Source organism: Atta cephalotes, assembly GCF_000143395.1.
Source record: "Atta cephalotes unplaced genomic scaffold scaffold00034, whole genome shotgun sequence".
In the NCBI taxonomy this organism is placed as follows: Eukaryota; Metazoa; Arthropoda; class Insecta; order Hymenoptera; family Formicidae; genus Atta; species Atta cephalotes.
In genome coordinates, this window is record NW_012130098.1 from 1116522 (window position 1) to 1134018 (window position 17497).

Here is a 17497-nt window from a genome sequence, read left to right on the forward strand (position 1 = left end):
CCCCTTCGTCGTTGGCTCGGTCAGTCTCAGTATATATATATATATATATATATATATGTATATGGGAGATAGATATATGTTATATAAGCGTACTTAAACAAGTTTTTAAAAGAATTAAAATTAAAGAGTTTGAACTTCGCGCGGCAGCGTAACGATTTTTGATCCTTTAGTTGATGATTGATCATAATCCTTTTTGTAACGAGATACAAAGAAATTGTAAATTAAAAAAAAAATTAAAGTCGGGAAAAATTTGCAAAAAATTAAGAGTTACAGAGTTGGATCCATTTCTTAGAATAAAGAACAGGCAGGGCCTGCAACTAATCGATTGAAGGATCAAGGAAGCTCAATTTCTTGTACGCGTTGAAATATTAGATGACTTCACGAGAGATATTATATTACTATATTGTTGTTAAAAAACAAAAGAAAGTTTATTTTTGACGCCACGAGATTCCTTGTATCGGCATTTAAGATTGCATATACGAGCTTTTGCGAATATATCTTCGACTCATCGCACGTTTTATCTTTATCTTATTATCTTTATTTTTTATTTTATCTTATCTTTCCTTTTATTTTTATACTAGACACGACATATTTGCTATGACTGCATTACAATTAAGTATTGTTGTAACACAGTTACATAATACTATCACTATTTTGGGGACCAGTATGTACTGTGACTCATAATGGAATTCGTATTTAGTTGCACATTCTCAACTTTCTTAGAATTTTTATTTTTCTTTTTGTATCCATCTGATTATAGCTTGGAAATCAGATGTATCAGCATCACTTTGAATTTCAGAGAATGGAATTTTGTTAATATAAGTTAACATAAATTAACGTAAGTTAACATAAATTAACGTAAGTTAACATAAATTATTATGTTAACTTACGTTAATGTTATTTAAGTGTAAATGTCGAGCGAGATCCATAGTTGGCGACAGTTTGTATAACATTTGAGAACGAATAAACATTCATATATGTACATAAATCATGGATCTTAATTATTTCCATGTGTTGAAATGATATTACATTATAAACTAATTTATAAATAACTCGAAATCACTGACTTATTGTTGATTAATGTTGTCGAATTAATATTTAATAATAAATATTGACTGTTTGTCGATACATGTATTTAATCATTAATGCAAAAAATTGATTTAATCACAATAAAATTTTTATTGAACATATAATAAATTAATAAGAAAAACTCAATAAAGAGCCGTTAATAGTGTATACTATATAGATATATAAATTAACATAGCAGTTAGCTAACAGCTCAATGATACTCAATAATGTCATATTTTCCTAAAATCCACAATATAGGATTAGAAAACGCTATTGACTTTTCTCAGATACGCTTTGTTGTTCTATATAACCCCGTATAATTTCTGAAACCTTCTGTACACCGGTAGTCACATGAGTTGGAGTCTCAGATAGAAATTTCATGCTTGCTATGACTCCCTTATTCCATGACGATTTGAGAGAATTGGAGAGGTCACTGGTACTTGGCAACGGTGGTAGCTATATAATTTAATATCTCCTTTTTTTATATGAATCTAATAAAAATGTTGCAACAAAAAATTTATAATGCGAAACAGAAAGCTGATAATATTGTCACAAATATAACTGTTCAAGTTCTAATATAAAAAAATCGATCATTTATTATAAGATCATAATAATAAAATTTTATCTATGATCAAGAGACTTCATCTATGATGTCATGTGAAACCCATTTGATTGAAACATGAGATAAAGTTTATCATAAAGTTTAACCACAAGTTAATCAGATAATGAAAAATTAGGCTTGAGTTTCGTTTTATGCTTACAACATGCTTATAAACATCACTTGTCTTTAATTTAATATTTGCTTAATATTTGTTTAATATTTGCTAGACAGTAAGGATAAACTGATGTTTATAGCGTATCAGCGTTAAATGAATGAATGTTAAATGAAGGATCTAAGAATGTTAAATGAATTTGTCAATTGCAATAGAGCTCACTTCATTGATGACTTCCTTAGGGATATTGTCCTTAACGTAAGGTGCGATATTATTATAGATCCTCCCATATAACTGCACGCTATCCTCAGATTTGGACCACAGACCTTGGTGAACACTATAATAAACGACACCGCCTACTAGGGTGGACTTGATGACGAACCTGTGAAGTATAACCTCTTGTTGTGATTCGATTTCAACTCGTGGAACAGTGCATCATGTGAATACCGTGACAGCGTGTCCTTTCTATTCCTGAGTGAATGTACTAACCGCACGATGCCCATTATTTATTCAGAAATTATTTTGACAAGAGTAAATTCAATTCGAAATGTTGATCACAATCGCCCAGCAAAAATGCAATCAAGAAGAACTGTGATCAAGACTAAAGATTATCGTTCTGAATGCATCCAATCAAAGTTCCTCTTTTCCCTGAGAAGAAAAGGAAAGATTCTGATTGGTTGATTCTCTTATGCCCTGCGTTATACATTTATGCAAAAGTTTGTGCTGCGGCCATATTTCAATGTCAGTACAGGCTGCGATCATTACTGGCCACTAACATTTTTATTAATTTCATAATAATTGTGCAAGAATCAATTGGGAAAAACGCTGACGTGTTCGGACCCCCTGGACCCTCCGGAATTCGGATTCAAAATTCCATCACTGCCATCCATATTTAGTGCCATAACTGCCATCTGCCATGTGTTATCAGATAAAAGAGAATACAATCCGTGGAGTAGGCAGGAGGAGGATCCGTTCAAATGAATCAAAATGAATCTTTGTAGCTGTACTATAGATCCATATGAGTCTATTAATGATAATCACGGTTTGGATTGTAAAAGTGATACAAAGTGATGGTATTCAATAATATTGAATTATTTATTTTAATCTCAAAACTCGCGATTAACAATGTGGTCGACAGAATACGTTGAGTTAAAGGTATGAAAAAAGTGATATTAGTTAATGAAAGGATGATAGAGGATATGAAATGAACAGTATTTCAATTTTTTTTGTCATTGCAGCGTATTGATGCATTATTGCAATGTGGGATATGCTATGATTATATGGACACTAGTGTAATAACCTCTTGCTCCCATAGTTGTGAGTATTTCTATAAAGAAATTTTATTACTTTTTACACATGTACATTCTGCGTCTTATATTTTTAGATTGTTCGTTGTGTATTAGGAAGTATCTGCATCATAAGACTCAATGTCCAATTTGTTTTGAGGAAATCTTTGAGAAAGATTTAAGGAAGAACAAACTCGTGGATGAGATTATCATTCAATATTTAAATTTTAAAGAAAAACGTGACAAGAAAGTTTATCATGAAAAACTAATTACTGTAAAGAATGAAAATTCTGAAGTTGAGTGTTCGACAAATAATTTTGAGTATAAGGAGGAACAAGACATGCTCAATGTATCACATCATCATTTGGATAATTCAATGCTCACAGCTGGTAATACCACACCTCGTAAACAAAAGGATAATCAACAAGATATGTCTACTCCTAGCACTAGTGCAGATTCTAGGATTCCTTCAATGTTTACTCCAAAGAGTAGAAAGAGTTTTCAAAAGGAAGAAAATCATCAGTTAGTTAGCTGTCCAGTGTGCAAAGTGGAAGTGCCTCAAAATAATATAAATAAACATTTAGATGATTGTTTAAGGAGGGAAAATACAAAGATGGAACCTAAAAAGTAAGCATTCTCTTGTATTATTTTCTCAAGTTTTTAAAGAAAATTACTAGCATCTAGAATGTTTTAATAGTTTTTTAAATCTTCTTGAAATACTTGCTTATTTTCAGAAACGAACCGAAACGTAAACCTTTGCCAAAGTTAGTGTATAGTTTAATGAAAGATAACGTTATACGAAAAAGACTGAAAGAATTAGGCTTATCATCTCAAGGAGATAGAAAAGCATTAACAAATAGACTACAGAAATATACAGTTCTTTATAATGCAGAATGTGATAAGACATATCCAAGACCTATACCAGAATTAATTAAGCAATGTGAAGAAGAAGAGGATTTGGAGAAGAAAGTACAAAAATCAAATGTAAATACAAGATTACATATATCAGAGTTCTTAACATTTGATTTAGAATTTTTCTAGATTTTAATTATATTACATTTTTTCAGAGTATTTTTTCAAATGTCACTAGAAACACTGAAGATAATATTGTAGAACAAAAGAGAAAACAGTATTGTAAGTATTCTCTGCAAATTACTTGCAGATGTTTGGAATATAAATGTTATAAACTCTCAATTTTTCTTTTTTCTTATTTTTAGTGACAACAAACAAGGAAAGTTTTGACAAATTAATTGTAAAACTAAAACATGACAATGATCCACAAAAAATTTCTGTTAGGCGCATATTAAACGAAGAAAATTCTGATATTTTACTTAATGATTGTGTTGCAGAAAATAATTCAACTTTAAAAAATGATCAAACAAGTGATTTTCTGTTGCTAAATTCTACTAATTGTATCGAAGATTCGAATTCAAACACGTCTTATCTCTTGCAATCTAGCAAATGTCCTATGGATTTTCTAACTGTTGAACTAGATACTTCATCTGATGATTCCGCTAATCAATGTGCTTTCGATCATGATATTTTAAACCGTTCAAATACAATCAACCCGGATTTATTTAATCGTACTATAAAAATGGAAAATAAAAAACCCGAGGAATTATCTTCCGAAAATATTTTAATACATGAAGAAATAATTTCTAATAATCATTCAAGACAATGTGATGTTTTGAAGAATGAAATAGATATTGATACTGTAAAATCAATTTCTGAACTTGTTAATATGGAAACAAAGAATGAAGAACAAACAAGATTAGCTAACAGAAATAGAAGTGCCACAAAATATACGCCAAACAAACATGTTGCACATTCCGAACTCAGAGATAGATGGCAGAAAGAATTACGCAACGAAAATGTAAATTCAATTGTAGAAGACGATAACAATATTGATGTTAAGGATAATTATGGTAAAAAAATTCCTAATATATAAACAAGTCTAAATAAAAGTTATTTTTCTTTTTATAGTTGTTCCTCTGTATTAGAATTATTGAAATCTTTATGAAAGAGTTTTTATTTTTATAGAAAAATCAAACCTCGAGCAATTAAATGAAGCGGTAGAAAAGTATGCTATCGGGATGAAATCTGAAAAAGAAAACATGAAAGCATTGGACAAAGATCTAACAACTTGGACTCCTAGAAAACGAGAACGTGAAATGGCATTCGCATTAAGCGATGAGGAAAAAATTGCAGATAGAACAATGAATGTTAAAAAGTCTCTTCGGTTTGGACTTAGTGAGGCTAAAGGATTTAATAACGAAAATTTCGACGAAACTGCGCGGGATGAAGAAAAATCACAAAATGAAAAGGAAGAATCGCAGGTAATTCGTACGAATAATGTACGCAATTTTGTGAGAAAATCTGTTAGATTGAGAAATAAAATCTGTTAGAGAAAATCTGTTAGATTGAGAAATAAAATAATTAAAAATTGATATAAAAAAATTAATAACATAAATTAAACCATAGAATTAAAGTAATTAAATCATAGAAATAAATTTTTATATATCTTGTTAGCATTATCAAATTTCATTATCAAATATCAAAATAAAAAAATTAGATTAAATAATCTTTTGTACATACATATTCAATTGATGTATATTTTTTTACTTGTAATGCTTTTGATATAAAACAAATGTATATTTATTTTTAAAACATAACAGAGAATAAATACGAATAAAATAAACCTCAAATTATATTTATCTTTTTTTATACTGTAACATATTTTATAATTATATATAGCAATATATTGTTAATCGACTTTTTCTGAGAAAAGAAAAGAGAATTTCAAGATTATTGTCATCTACTTTTTTAAATATTATAATATATTTTAGATAATCTTGATTATATAAATATTTCTTTTTGTATTAATTACAGTTTAATTGATAAAAAATGTAATAAAATGGAATAAAAGATGTGTGAGAATTCAATATATTTATAATATTTCTCCATTTTATAATACCTTGTTATGTTCTTGATAGGAAGTTTTAATGTTCTTGATAGGAAAGGAACCAAAATCTTTATCAAAGAAACAATTAAATTTTATTGAATATATATGTGTATATTATACTATACCAAACAGGAAAGGGAGCCTAAACGGTAGAACGATTGGCGCAAATTTCGATAAAACTTGTATATCTCGAATGTATATTCATAGATACTACAATAATAATTTAATTAAGCTTAACGTAATGTCAAAATATAGCTGCCCGTGTCTAACAATTGGTTATACAGTAAAATATTCGTCTTTAATATTACACAACTTTGATATTAATACAACTTTGGTATCGATTTATACAATTGTACAATTAACTTTATGTACATATCTGTGCAATTCGCACAATAACTCGTTTAGTTCGTAGATTTACAGCACTAACGTTCTAAAATTCTAAACGGAACGACTATCACATTCATTACATATTGTTCTCATTCTAATTCTTACTTAACGTTATTGCACTGTTACAGACCGTTAATCTTTATTTATATTATGCCGATTCTTTCCTCGCTTGTATGCGAGGTGCGTCATTATCAGGAACGAAAATTTGTCTACGGCTCGGGAAGCGCAACGTCATTGATGTAATAATTTAAATAGTTCCTATGTATTTTAACAAGCTTCTGCCTTTAACTCTCGTATATTTCTAATATTTCATTAACTGTTTAACAAAATTTTAACAGAATGGTCAATTATCTCTCTCATGATCTTCTGACATAACATGATTAAGGATATACATGCGTAAGATTAGGAAATACATGTTTTCGGGCATAAAATAGCTCTTTCTTTAAACAAGTTCACGCAGTTAATAGTTTCTGTTCCACTGTAGTATGGCATCACGCGAGGTAGTTACTCGAACGTTGATACATCCCTCAAGTATTATACACGCTATAAGCGATTCTAACTTTTATTCCGTGCGTAGTTATCTGCCGATTTTTCCGGGAAAGATCGACATATTAGATGCGTGAGACATCTTATAAGCAATAGTCACAATTCATTTATCGTTAGATTCATTAGCAACTCATTCACGACTCATTCATTCTTGGCGCTTACTATAGATTGTCTTTTGATTCGCTAAGAGACCAGAGATAGTACCCTCAAAGAAGTTAGTACGACGAATAGACTATCTTCGCCGCGGAAAAGGCCAATTTTCTTCTACTATTTATTTTTAACTTCAGTTAAATTTATTATTTTATTTATAAATTTATTTGATTAATTAAAGGGAAAATCCTGAAAATAGATTATCTCTTCCACTTGAATAAGGAAACTCTGCCGAGCTTTTTTTATCACACGCTTTAATTATGAATATTGATTATTGTAAATTTTCATTTAATCATGAATGAACGAAATTGAAACTGAAATGTAAATTAGCTGTTTCACATGAATGAATTTATTTCACGTGCGTGAATACGACACGGAATAAATTTTCATGTTACAATTATTATTTTTTGTTCATGTGAATTCACGATAATAGATGTCAAATTTTTTCAATAAAGTTGTCGGATAAAAATATAGTATTTACACAACAAATCCTGCACAATGGCGCAGCTCTATTTTTGAAGGACTTGAAAAAATTTCCATGCCTTCGAAAAAATATCGAAATTTAATTTTAATTTTAGTTTAATGTTGAATTATTTTAAATATATCAGGGAAAAAAAATAAAAAGAATATATTATTACCAATATTATTATCAATAACAAGAACTATTAGGAGTCAGCGCATAAAACGGAACGCAATCAAATTAATATAAAATAATTTATTAAATCATAAAATAACAGTATAAAAATCTATCTGTACATTATATTATTACCGTCAAATTCATTTATAGATATTTCCACTATTTAATTTTTTATCCGTAAAATTCTGTATTTCTTTTTTTCTTAAAGCATTGATGGAATAAGCATGATTTACAAAGATATGTAGCAAGATACATATCACAAGCTTCAAATGAGTTTTTCTGTCCATGCTCATGAACATTTAAAAGAATATCTTTTTACAGCTATAGTACAACATATGTATATCGCAGTTTCATAAAAAAACTTTAAATCGTTTCTCTCGATTGATAATTTGTGGTTCGACTGATTACATTTCGTTTTGCAATATCATTTCTCTCTAGTCGTATTTTGATTGATCCTTTTTGATTCTCGAATTCATTGGAGGAATACGCATTAATCATAAGAGGGTGCCACTTTTCGTTAATATTATCATAAATGATCAGGAATATTGACAGGTGCCGATAATTGGAGATCGAAGAGATTCGAACTTGTGGGACGGCATTCCGATTATCCTACAATTAATGCGCAATCTATCACGGCGTGTTGAACGTTCTTTTGAGATGAATTGTATTATAATTACTGTAGTTATTCCAGTGCAATAGTAAATAATATTGAAAACGTTACGAGATTGATTAATTCGCGCACGAAATCGAGAATTTAGTGCAACGGGCATTTTAATTTGCCCAGGGCATTTTAATCTTATATCTTTGACGTTTAGTTTCCTTTCAAAGATTCTCGCAAGAACAAGTAACTATCTCCGGACATTCGTCAGGGATATCTGGATGGCATCTGCGAATATTTTTCGACGGCAGTCTTTTGTAATCGATCGAAGACGACTCCTTTTTGCAATCAGAAGCGTCTGCGCTGTCTTTCACAGCGAGATTATTTTATAAAGATACTACTCCATGGATGATCTTCGTCGTTGATAGTGGCGGATTTATTCTTTCTTCTGATGTTGAAGATCCGCCAATTCATAATACCTCTAATTGTACTTTCTTCTTTTATAATTTCTATTTATAATTTGCAATAATTCCGGTGCTTTTTTATTTATTTCTACCACCTCATTATCCAAAGCTTAATAAACTTTAGAGAAAAATCAGCACCTTTTTTCAACATAAACTTTCTTTACGCTGGATTTTTGTCTAAATCAAACTCGCCATTACTGATAAGGAACACTCTCGATCAGATCGTCTTTTTTTCGGTTTTTCTATTTTAATCATGCATTGGATTAGTGTCACGTTACATTACTCCGTTTCGATTTTCTCATCACCGTGATGCCTATCGAGCCGCGTATCTTGCGCAATAGATCTATTATATCAGCTGTTGACATATGTTCCACACTCTCTTCATTAACCTGAAAAGAGATTTTAATTTTAAAATAAAAGCCTCAAAGGAATCTTTTCTATATTAATCTCTTCATTCTCTATTTAAAATTATTTATATTTATAATATTGTTTATTGAAAATATAAATATTGTCTTTTTATGATCAAGATTTTAAATTATCAGTTATTAATAATTATTTCTCTCTCTTTCTCTCTCTCTCTCTCTCTCTCTCTCTCTCTCTTTCTCTCGCCAAAATATTTATATGTTCAATAATGATTTCGTGAAATACATTCTATAAAGGAAATTGGGAAAAGTAAAGGGAGTGTCGTGTTCATGCAGCGCAGATTTCCAAAGGTAATCTATATATCTTACAGACATTCTACGGTCTAAGAAGTTTTTTTTTCAGGACATCCTTTGGATAAAATGTGCTGTGTAGACTTGATCCAAAGGAACGTCCTGAAAAAAAACTTGATGTGCAAGATTCACCATCAGTAACACGTCGCCTTGTTTAAGCCTGCCATCCTTGGCCGCGACACTGTCGCGATGCACAACCGATATCACTGTATGATTTCCTTCCGGCTGCAAGCTAAAGCCCAGTCGGCTGTTCCACCCACGCGTCAGTTCCACCATGAACACCTGCAACGAGAGCAGATTGCGCAACATTGCGACGCGACGTTCTTTCGCGCGTTCTCAATAACACATTTCAACATTAAAATTAATAAAACAACAAAGCATTTATTAGATATAAAATTGATTGAGTTTCGACAAAATCGTCGTTTTATCGTAAAATTAGTGCATCTCATTAGATTATAATCCAGTAAACACCAAATAAAAATAACATAATATTAATATTGTAATTTCACATTTATCACTGTAACTTGATCAGATCGCCATCGACGAAATCGGCGAGGTCATATAATAACAGAGAAAAAGAAGAAGAAGAAATGTGTATAACACTGTACGTGTTATATTACATTTATTCATATTGTTCAGTATGAAACCCTATTGAAAAAAATCATGTTACAACAAAGTTACATATATAAAGAAATCATATAATTAAAATCATATAATGTAAATCATAAACGGATTGTTCCAAATCAGTATGTAAAAAAATCACGTAATTTGAAAAGTCACAATGATATATCTTTTTCTTCTATTTGTATCATTTAATTATTTAAAATTCGATATAGTTATAAAATCATATATGTAATACATGAAATTATTTTTAATATCATGTGATTTTTCAAATTATGTATTTTAATAATTATGTGATTTGGAACAAACCGTTATGTGATTTATTTGTTTTAAATATATGATATTGTTATGTAACTTTGTGACGTGATTTTTTTCAATAGTGAATCATAACATTGCTTTTAATTGGTATTAATAAAAATCTAATTTGGTTGGAATAAAGCTTCATTATAAAAATGTGAAGTCGGGAGACTAACCTCACTGCCTTGTTCAATGTCTTCGATGGGAGCGACCGGGGTGTCTCTTTCGGCCTCTTCTTGATCGTGCTCGGCATCTTGATCTACCTCATCGTTTGGAGCGAACATCACGCCCTTCCACTTCAACAGTCCCTTGCTGCCGCCCGGATCGTCCGTTCCCAAAACCTTTCCTGCGTGCGACAAAAACCAAATTTATCGAGTTAGAAGTAACGTCAATTGACACTCGCGAATGTTTCGTTATTACTCTCGCAACGATGTGATCATTATCTTATCGGTCTCTCTCTCTAACGCGCTGATTTGGTTTTAATGATAGTAGTAGGTTAAGTAAAGACACAGCATATATTCGCGTGATTAGAGTTGATTTCAGCGGTAATTACAAAGTTCATTTTGTATTAATTATTTTGAATTAATAAAAATGTATTACATAAGCTAATACACAGTGAGGTATATCTATTTATAAACTTGCGGAATCGCTTGCTTCTTATGTTCAGTATGTGAATCAACCATCTTAGTACTAGTGATCTTTGTTTAATCTTTGTTTATTTATACAAATCTTAGTTAAGTTCGTATAATTAATATGATTATTTGAGGATTTTTACATTTATCATTTATGAATTTATCTAACATTGAAGAGTTTATTTTTAAATTATAATTTATGTTTATAAGTTTATAAATTATAATTTAATTATAAATATATAATTTAATTAAAAATTAAATACTAATTTACCTCAAGTAATCGTATTAATTAAATATTGCGAATTCAACTAAGATTTTGTATAAGCATTACATAAAGATCGCACTAAGATGCTATAAGATGGTTGATTCAGATACTGAATGTAAGCAAACGAGTCAACAAGATACACATTAATCAATCAAGATTTGATTCCATTAATCTATTAACCTCTTGGGATAGAAACAAGCAATGAAACAAGAACAGTATGAAATAATTACCCGGAATGTCCTGATCGCTCGAGTATGTAGCCTTGCTCTTGGTTCCAGCCGGATCGCTGCCGGCGCTGCCGCAAGCTGGATTGGCGCTCTGGTAAGCCGGATTCTTGTAGCTGAAGGCGGCGGTGCTGGTGCTACTGGTGGATGAGAGCACCGGTGGCATTGAGGCCGGCTCGGACGGCAGATCGTTGTCGTGCTCGTCGCTCGACAGTATTGTCACGCTTCTGTCATCGTTGTAGCTCGGCTCAGCTAATCGGCCACACTCCGCCTCGGCCAGGATCACGTCGCCGTCCCCTGGATATTCGCCGTCAGAATCAACGCTGCAAAACTGGAAATGCGGTTTACCTTGCGGCGCTGATAAATCGAGAAAGCGAGGTCTGGCTGCTGCATTGTTCGACGTTGTCTTCGACTCGTCGTCGACGTCGCAGTAGATGTCGTAGAGCGGCGGTGGATCGATTATGTCAGTCGCAGGTGTGTTCGCCTGCGAATTGGTGATTTGCGTCCTGACGGAGCACTGGTCCGAGTCTGACGTGGTCTCCGCTTGGCTGGCCATCGACGATGTCGTTTGCACGTCGTGCAACTTGCTCTCGGGAATTTCTGCGGCATGGAGAACACTTGTCGTGAAGAGATTTTATCACGAAGAAACTAGCTATGGGTCCTATCATCGAGGATTACCCCAATCCCTCGCGATTCGAGATAATTCCGAGAGACAGCTCGGTGCTAAATGTTCTATAGTCATTTTAACGTAACTGGAAACTTCTGGAGTAACAACTGATATTCACTAATCCTTCCGTAGAGAATTTCCGAAGAGAATATATTTTACAGATTATATTCTCGTTTCTGGAATATTCGGAAAAATTGATACAGAATCGATTATCGAAATATTCTCATTATCTCATTGATGGCTTTTAATTATTTTTTAACTTAAGCATCCTATATATATTTTCTTAGCTTTATTAATTTGCTTGTAACTCTTTTTGCCTGTATTGTTAATTAATTATTTACCTCGATCGGTTTCGGCAGTGGGAGTACGCGTAGCAAGTCGACGTAGTCTTCGGGGCGAATTGCATGACGCACCAGGTGATTGTTGCTTGCAGCTACTAGATCCACTCGATGCACCAGGTGACAGTTTCCGGACTGCTAAGTCACACAGCATATCCACAGCTTCTTGTCTATTGGAAAATAACATGGAATATAATAAGCTACGATTCATTAATATAGAAGATTATACGATCCGTATTTTAGCTGGAAATGATCATGTTAGCAAGCGATTTATAATAAAATGCAAACATCTGCGATCTTTTATCAAGTGATATTTTCTGTTACATGAAAGAATATAAATTGATTTTATATGCGATTTAGTAACTGAAGAAACGGATTGCACATATAATATGAAAGCACATATAATATGAAAGCATAAAGGAATATCCACGATAGATAGAATTGAAATCAGATTTACTATCAAATATTCTTTTATAGGTCAATAGATATACAAAATCAAACAGAAAAAGAATAGCAACAAAATTGAGATCTCTGTAAGTTTTTCTTAATATTTACAATATCTGAAATTATTACTATATATTGTCCTACTGATAATATTCTTTATCGATTTTCTTTTCATCGCACATCTTACTCCAATATTAATAACTGTAATACTTAATAACCAATATTAATAACTGTTTTAATAGCTCTTTTTATTTCAAATAATCAAATATTTTAATTTTTAAATCTTAGACTGCACCATTCTGCAAATGCAATTATTCGTTAGTAATTTCCTATAATTTACAAAATTAATGTTTTTCAGAACAGAATCTCGTGCGAGAAGAATTCAATTTATTACAAATAATAAATAAGCGAAGAAGTATATTTGATCAAAGTAAGTTTTGATAATAATAAAAAAGTTTTTGCATAAATTTTTTAAAGTTTTTGCACCAATTTTCAATTAAACAGTTTCCAATTCAATTTATACTTTTGATTTATTTTTTAAAATTTAAAATCGTCATTTTTTCATTATATAATACTGTCAATTGCAGCACATATTCTGTATAAGTATGATACGACGAATGATCCAATTGTGCGATTGAGATGTACCTCAAACTTGTTCGTGGCGGACGGAGAGGGTGATCGGGTTCAGTAGGCGAGAGCGCCGAAACGGGGGTTTGCGCTAGATCGCGATACAGCCGCAGCTTTACTGTCGGTCCGCATTGCCGTAGCAGCTGGACCGCTTCTTCGTGACTCATCGGCGACAGCGGTGCACCGTCAACTGCGACGATCTTATCACCCGGTCGAATTCTGCCGTCGCTCAGCGCCGGTTCTCGGACTAGTGCACGCACATAATGGCCCAGAGCACTGCTGTCTGCCTTCCTTAGAGTGAAACCAAGACTACCGCCGACTTTTGTCATCTCGATGTCAAACTCCTGTAAACGAAAGTTGCATTCACTGTCTTAACTTAAACTCTATATTAATTATATTAATTATAGGAGAACATATTAATTCTTTATTGATTAATTTCTTTTTTTTTGCGTTGCGTTGTTGTAAATTCTTATAAATGGAAGTTGCATTCGTCGTTTGTCTCATCTTAAATTCTATATAATTATATTAATTGAAGAATATATTAATTCTTTATCGATTAATTTTTTATGTAGCAGAAAATTCAAAAGATTTTGTGGTATATGATCATCATTTTTTTTACTGATTTATGTCATTGCAGATACTTCAATATGTTTTTCAATAGAATAATACAACGTCATAAATGCTAAAAAATTATATTTTTGTAGCTGTGTGCTCAAAAAAAAAAATATATTTATCGAATCGGAATGCACGTGCGGAATATCTGATTGCACGTTTTACATTTCTCTCTTTACAACTCGTTACAACATAGTAACGAATATAGTACGTATGTATGTACGTACGCTATTGTTTGTGAGTATTACTTGAAGGATCGATATTAAAGTTTCCTCGGGATAATCAAATATTGGAATTAATATATAATACGTATACGAGGTATATTTCGAACTTATCGCTTTACTTAATCACATGTTCGAAAGAAAATTGCGCTACGATAATGAAGTTAAGTTTCAGAAACTAAACCTCATAAATAAAATCTATTTTAGATAATCTAATTAGTATTTTTTATCGCAGTTTAAAATGGAGGCAAACCAATTTATTCATTTATTCAAATTTATATGTTATTATATTTATATGTTTCTCTAGGGATGTATTGGCTCTCTGAAACGCATCGCTTATGAATAATTATTTATTTGTATATATATTACAGATTTTATTATAAATATTATTTCTCTCATCAAATGTGGGTACTATTCCTGTACATAATATTCAAAATTAATCTCTTTGTTAACATCTACATTTATACCTACGTTATCGCCAAATAACGTCCACAGACCATAATATTGATAAAATTCACATTGAATTAAACTCTATTATTATTAATCATAAAATAATTATCTTTAGGAATAAAGATAATTATTACGGTGATATTAAACTGTTTCTGTGTATATAAAATGATATTTTATCTTTGTCTATAGAATTATTAAATGCTTTCATGTAGATTTTATTAAATCGTCTGATATATTTTTTATCCATTTATTCTTATTCATTCCAGAAACGATGGTGCGACAAACGTATAATGTATTCATGGAGTGTAGTTTAGGTGGAATATTACTTACGCCGCAGGGCTCGATCTGCAGGGGCGGAAGGGGGTTGAGTAAACGTAACGATGACGGCTCTCTCCTTGCCGGGGGTGGCGGTGGTGCACCGGGTGGCGTAACATTACTATCTCCTGGAAGTCGGCATACTACTAGCTCCACCGTGCTAGGCGTCATACGCAGAACTTCGAGAGCCTCCTGCAACAAGTAGCATCGAAATAAGATTATGCACGAGTTTCCCATAACACAAAGATAATGCTCTCAAAGTCCCGGCGTCGACGACGACGTCATTTTCTTTAGAGGGGTTGTAGTAGAAGTTTCCGGTGACATGAAAAGCTACTGGCGGTAACAGCCTGTGTTGTGATGGTTTGTAACAGAAACGAAACTGGTTTTGAGAAGTAAAATTTGATAATGTACGAGAAATATTATATTTAGGAAAGTGCTGATATGAGATCTGTTCGTGATGCTTTTTGCACTCAGCATCTCCGCTTTCTCTCTTTTCAACACCCAAATATATATCTATCTTATTTTAAGTCAAAATTTAAATGAAACCGCCGTTGATGTCATATTAGCTTTGCTAATTATTTCAATTTTTAAAATTTTTGTATTAAATATACAGTAAGTTGAAAATATGTAAAATAATATATATATATATATATATATATATATATATTATATATTACAAATAATATAATGTAATATAATATATATAATATGTATAATATAAATAATTGTAATGATACAAACCAGAATAACTTTTGCAGGATATTTACTGAAATCTTGTAAAAAAATTTCTTGCAAATTCACAGATTTTTTACCGATATTTTTGTTAAAAATTCCAAATAAGATTAGAAAATTAAATGCAATTTTGAAATAAATTGAAATATAAACAACGCAAACAAACTATATGTTGTACATTGATAGAAGACAGAGATTCCATAAGACTACATGTATCGTTTTCTACAACTGCAGAAGTCGTGAAACCTATAGAATAATATATGAAAAGACTCACTAGAGTAATTCTACTCTGCTGATTGTGAGTATTGTCTTCTACTGTCACCCTGTTTTTTTTTATAAAAAGACATTCGTGACACACACACTATACACATGAATATATACACAGATATGCAGTATGCTTATATACCATACTTTATTTTTAATTGTCAACATTTTGCATTATCAAAAAAAAGACCAAAGAAACAGAGACAGAATTAAAAAAAAATAGAATTTAAAAATTCCAAAAATTTTCCTGAGTATCAATAAAATTCTATGAAAATTTCTGATTATCAACATATAAATAAAAAAAGAAATTGAGAATTTCAGATTTTCCCAGATAGGAAACATCAACAAGTTTTGATATTGTAATATATGATATTATATATTTTATATTTGTATGATATGTTGAAAATAAAGAAAATTATCAAATAAACAAATTATCAAATTAATGAACTTCGGCAGTTTCTATAACAACGGGATATCATTGACGGTTTTATATGCTAATATTTCTTTACAAATAAAATTCTTGAAACTTTCAGAAGTTGTTTATCTTTCTTTCGATCTTTTATCGTGAATGTTTTCTACTTCATGGACGGTGCGGTTAAAGAAATTACAAAAGTAAAAATTCTTCAACGTTTATATTCCGAAAAAAGTAAATCATATTTCCTGTATATTTCTTCGTTTGACATAAATTTTCTTTCATTTTTTATCAAATTTACATTTAACGAGCAGTGAATGCATGATCTTTCATTTCTCAACGACTGCGGTTGAACGCGATCGCAATTGGTATTCTGTAATAAAACAGACCAATCGAGTTAAGATAAAGTCAACGTTTTAACGTCTTCCGCAGCTAAGACTGCGTGTTTCGCGGAGAACGAGAGTGCAAGAACGTGCGAGTTTACGACGCGTGCATACGCATTGCGTATATACTGGCAGAAGAAGACAATATTGCTTTTGCCCTCGTGGGACAAGCTGCCAAGTACACGTGAGATAACGTCTATCCTTTCGCTGGGGCTCGCGGGCGTAGCTGTATTATGCTAATTCAATGCAAATCTTCGCGAGAGTCGCGAGAAGAGAGCAAGGCTGAGGCCGCCAGTCGAGAATCGTTACTACTGAGTATTCAGTGCATGTAAGAGCGTGTGTGTGTGTGTGTGTGTGTGTGTGTGTGTGTGTGTGTGTGTGTGTGTGTGTGTGTGTGTGTGTGTGTGTGTGTGTGTGTGTGTGTGTGTGTGTGTGTGTGTGTGTGTGTGTGTGTGTGTGTGTGTGTGTG

At 31.8% G+C, this 17497-nt stretch overlaps 3 protein-coding genes across 4 annotated transcripts in view; 1 reads left to right on the top strand and 2 right to left on the bottom strand.

Moving 5' to 3' along the window:
* Positions 1-1246: 1246 nt before the first annotated feature.
* On the bottom strand, positions 1247-2352 carry LOC105621512 (protein QIL1-like). 2 transcript variants are annotated; one of them, XM_012202984.1, is made up of 3 exons: positions 2271-2349; positions 2004-2163; positions 1247-1524 (listed from the first exon to the last, which is right to left on the bottom strand). In XM_012202984.1, exons 1-3 carry the CDS (start codon positions 2282-2284, stop codon positions 1339-1341), a joined length of 360 nt encoding a protein of 119 aa, XP_012058374.1. In that variant the 5' UTR covers positions 2285-2349; the 3' UTR covers positions 1247-1338. The 2 variants fall into 2 exon arrangements, with proteins under 2 accessions (XP_012058374.1, XP_012058373.1); XM_012202983.1 differs by having other exon boundaries at positions 1339-1524; positions 2229-2352.
* A 554-nt stretch (positions 2353-2906) lies between these two features.
* Positions 2907-5472, top strand: LOC105621567 (E3 ubiquitin-protein ligase RAD18-like). Its single transcript, XM_012203038.1, has 7 exons — positions 2907-2936; positions 3020-3098; positions 3166-3694; positions 3802-4051; positions 4135-4201; positions 4285-4992; positions 5108-5472. Exons 1-7 carry the CDS (start codon positions 2907-2909, stop codon positions 5470-5472), a joined length of 2028 nt encoding a protein of 675 aa, XP_012058428.1.
* A 3608-nt stretch (positions 5473-9080) lies between these two features.
* Positions 9081-17497, bottom strand: part of LOC105621513 — a 125703-nt gene continuing 117286 nt past the window's right edge. The window contains exons 6-12 of the mRNA XM_012202985.1: positions 15253-15429; positions 13658-13983; positions 12572-12738; positions 11570-12163; positions 10619-10788; positions 9657-9806; positions 9081-9200 (exon numbers count right to left, since the gene is read on the bottom strand). Of these exons, the coding sequence (XP_012058375.1) occupies positions 9081-9200; positions 9657-9806; positions 10619-10788; positions 11570-12163; positions 12572-12738; positions 13658-13983; positions 15253-15429 (1704 nt within the window). The remainder of the gene's footprint in view (positions 9201-9656; positions 9807-10618; positions 10789-11569; positions 12164-12571; positions 12739-13657; positions 13984-15252; positions 15430-17497) is intronic.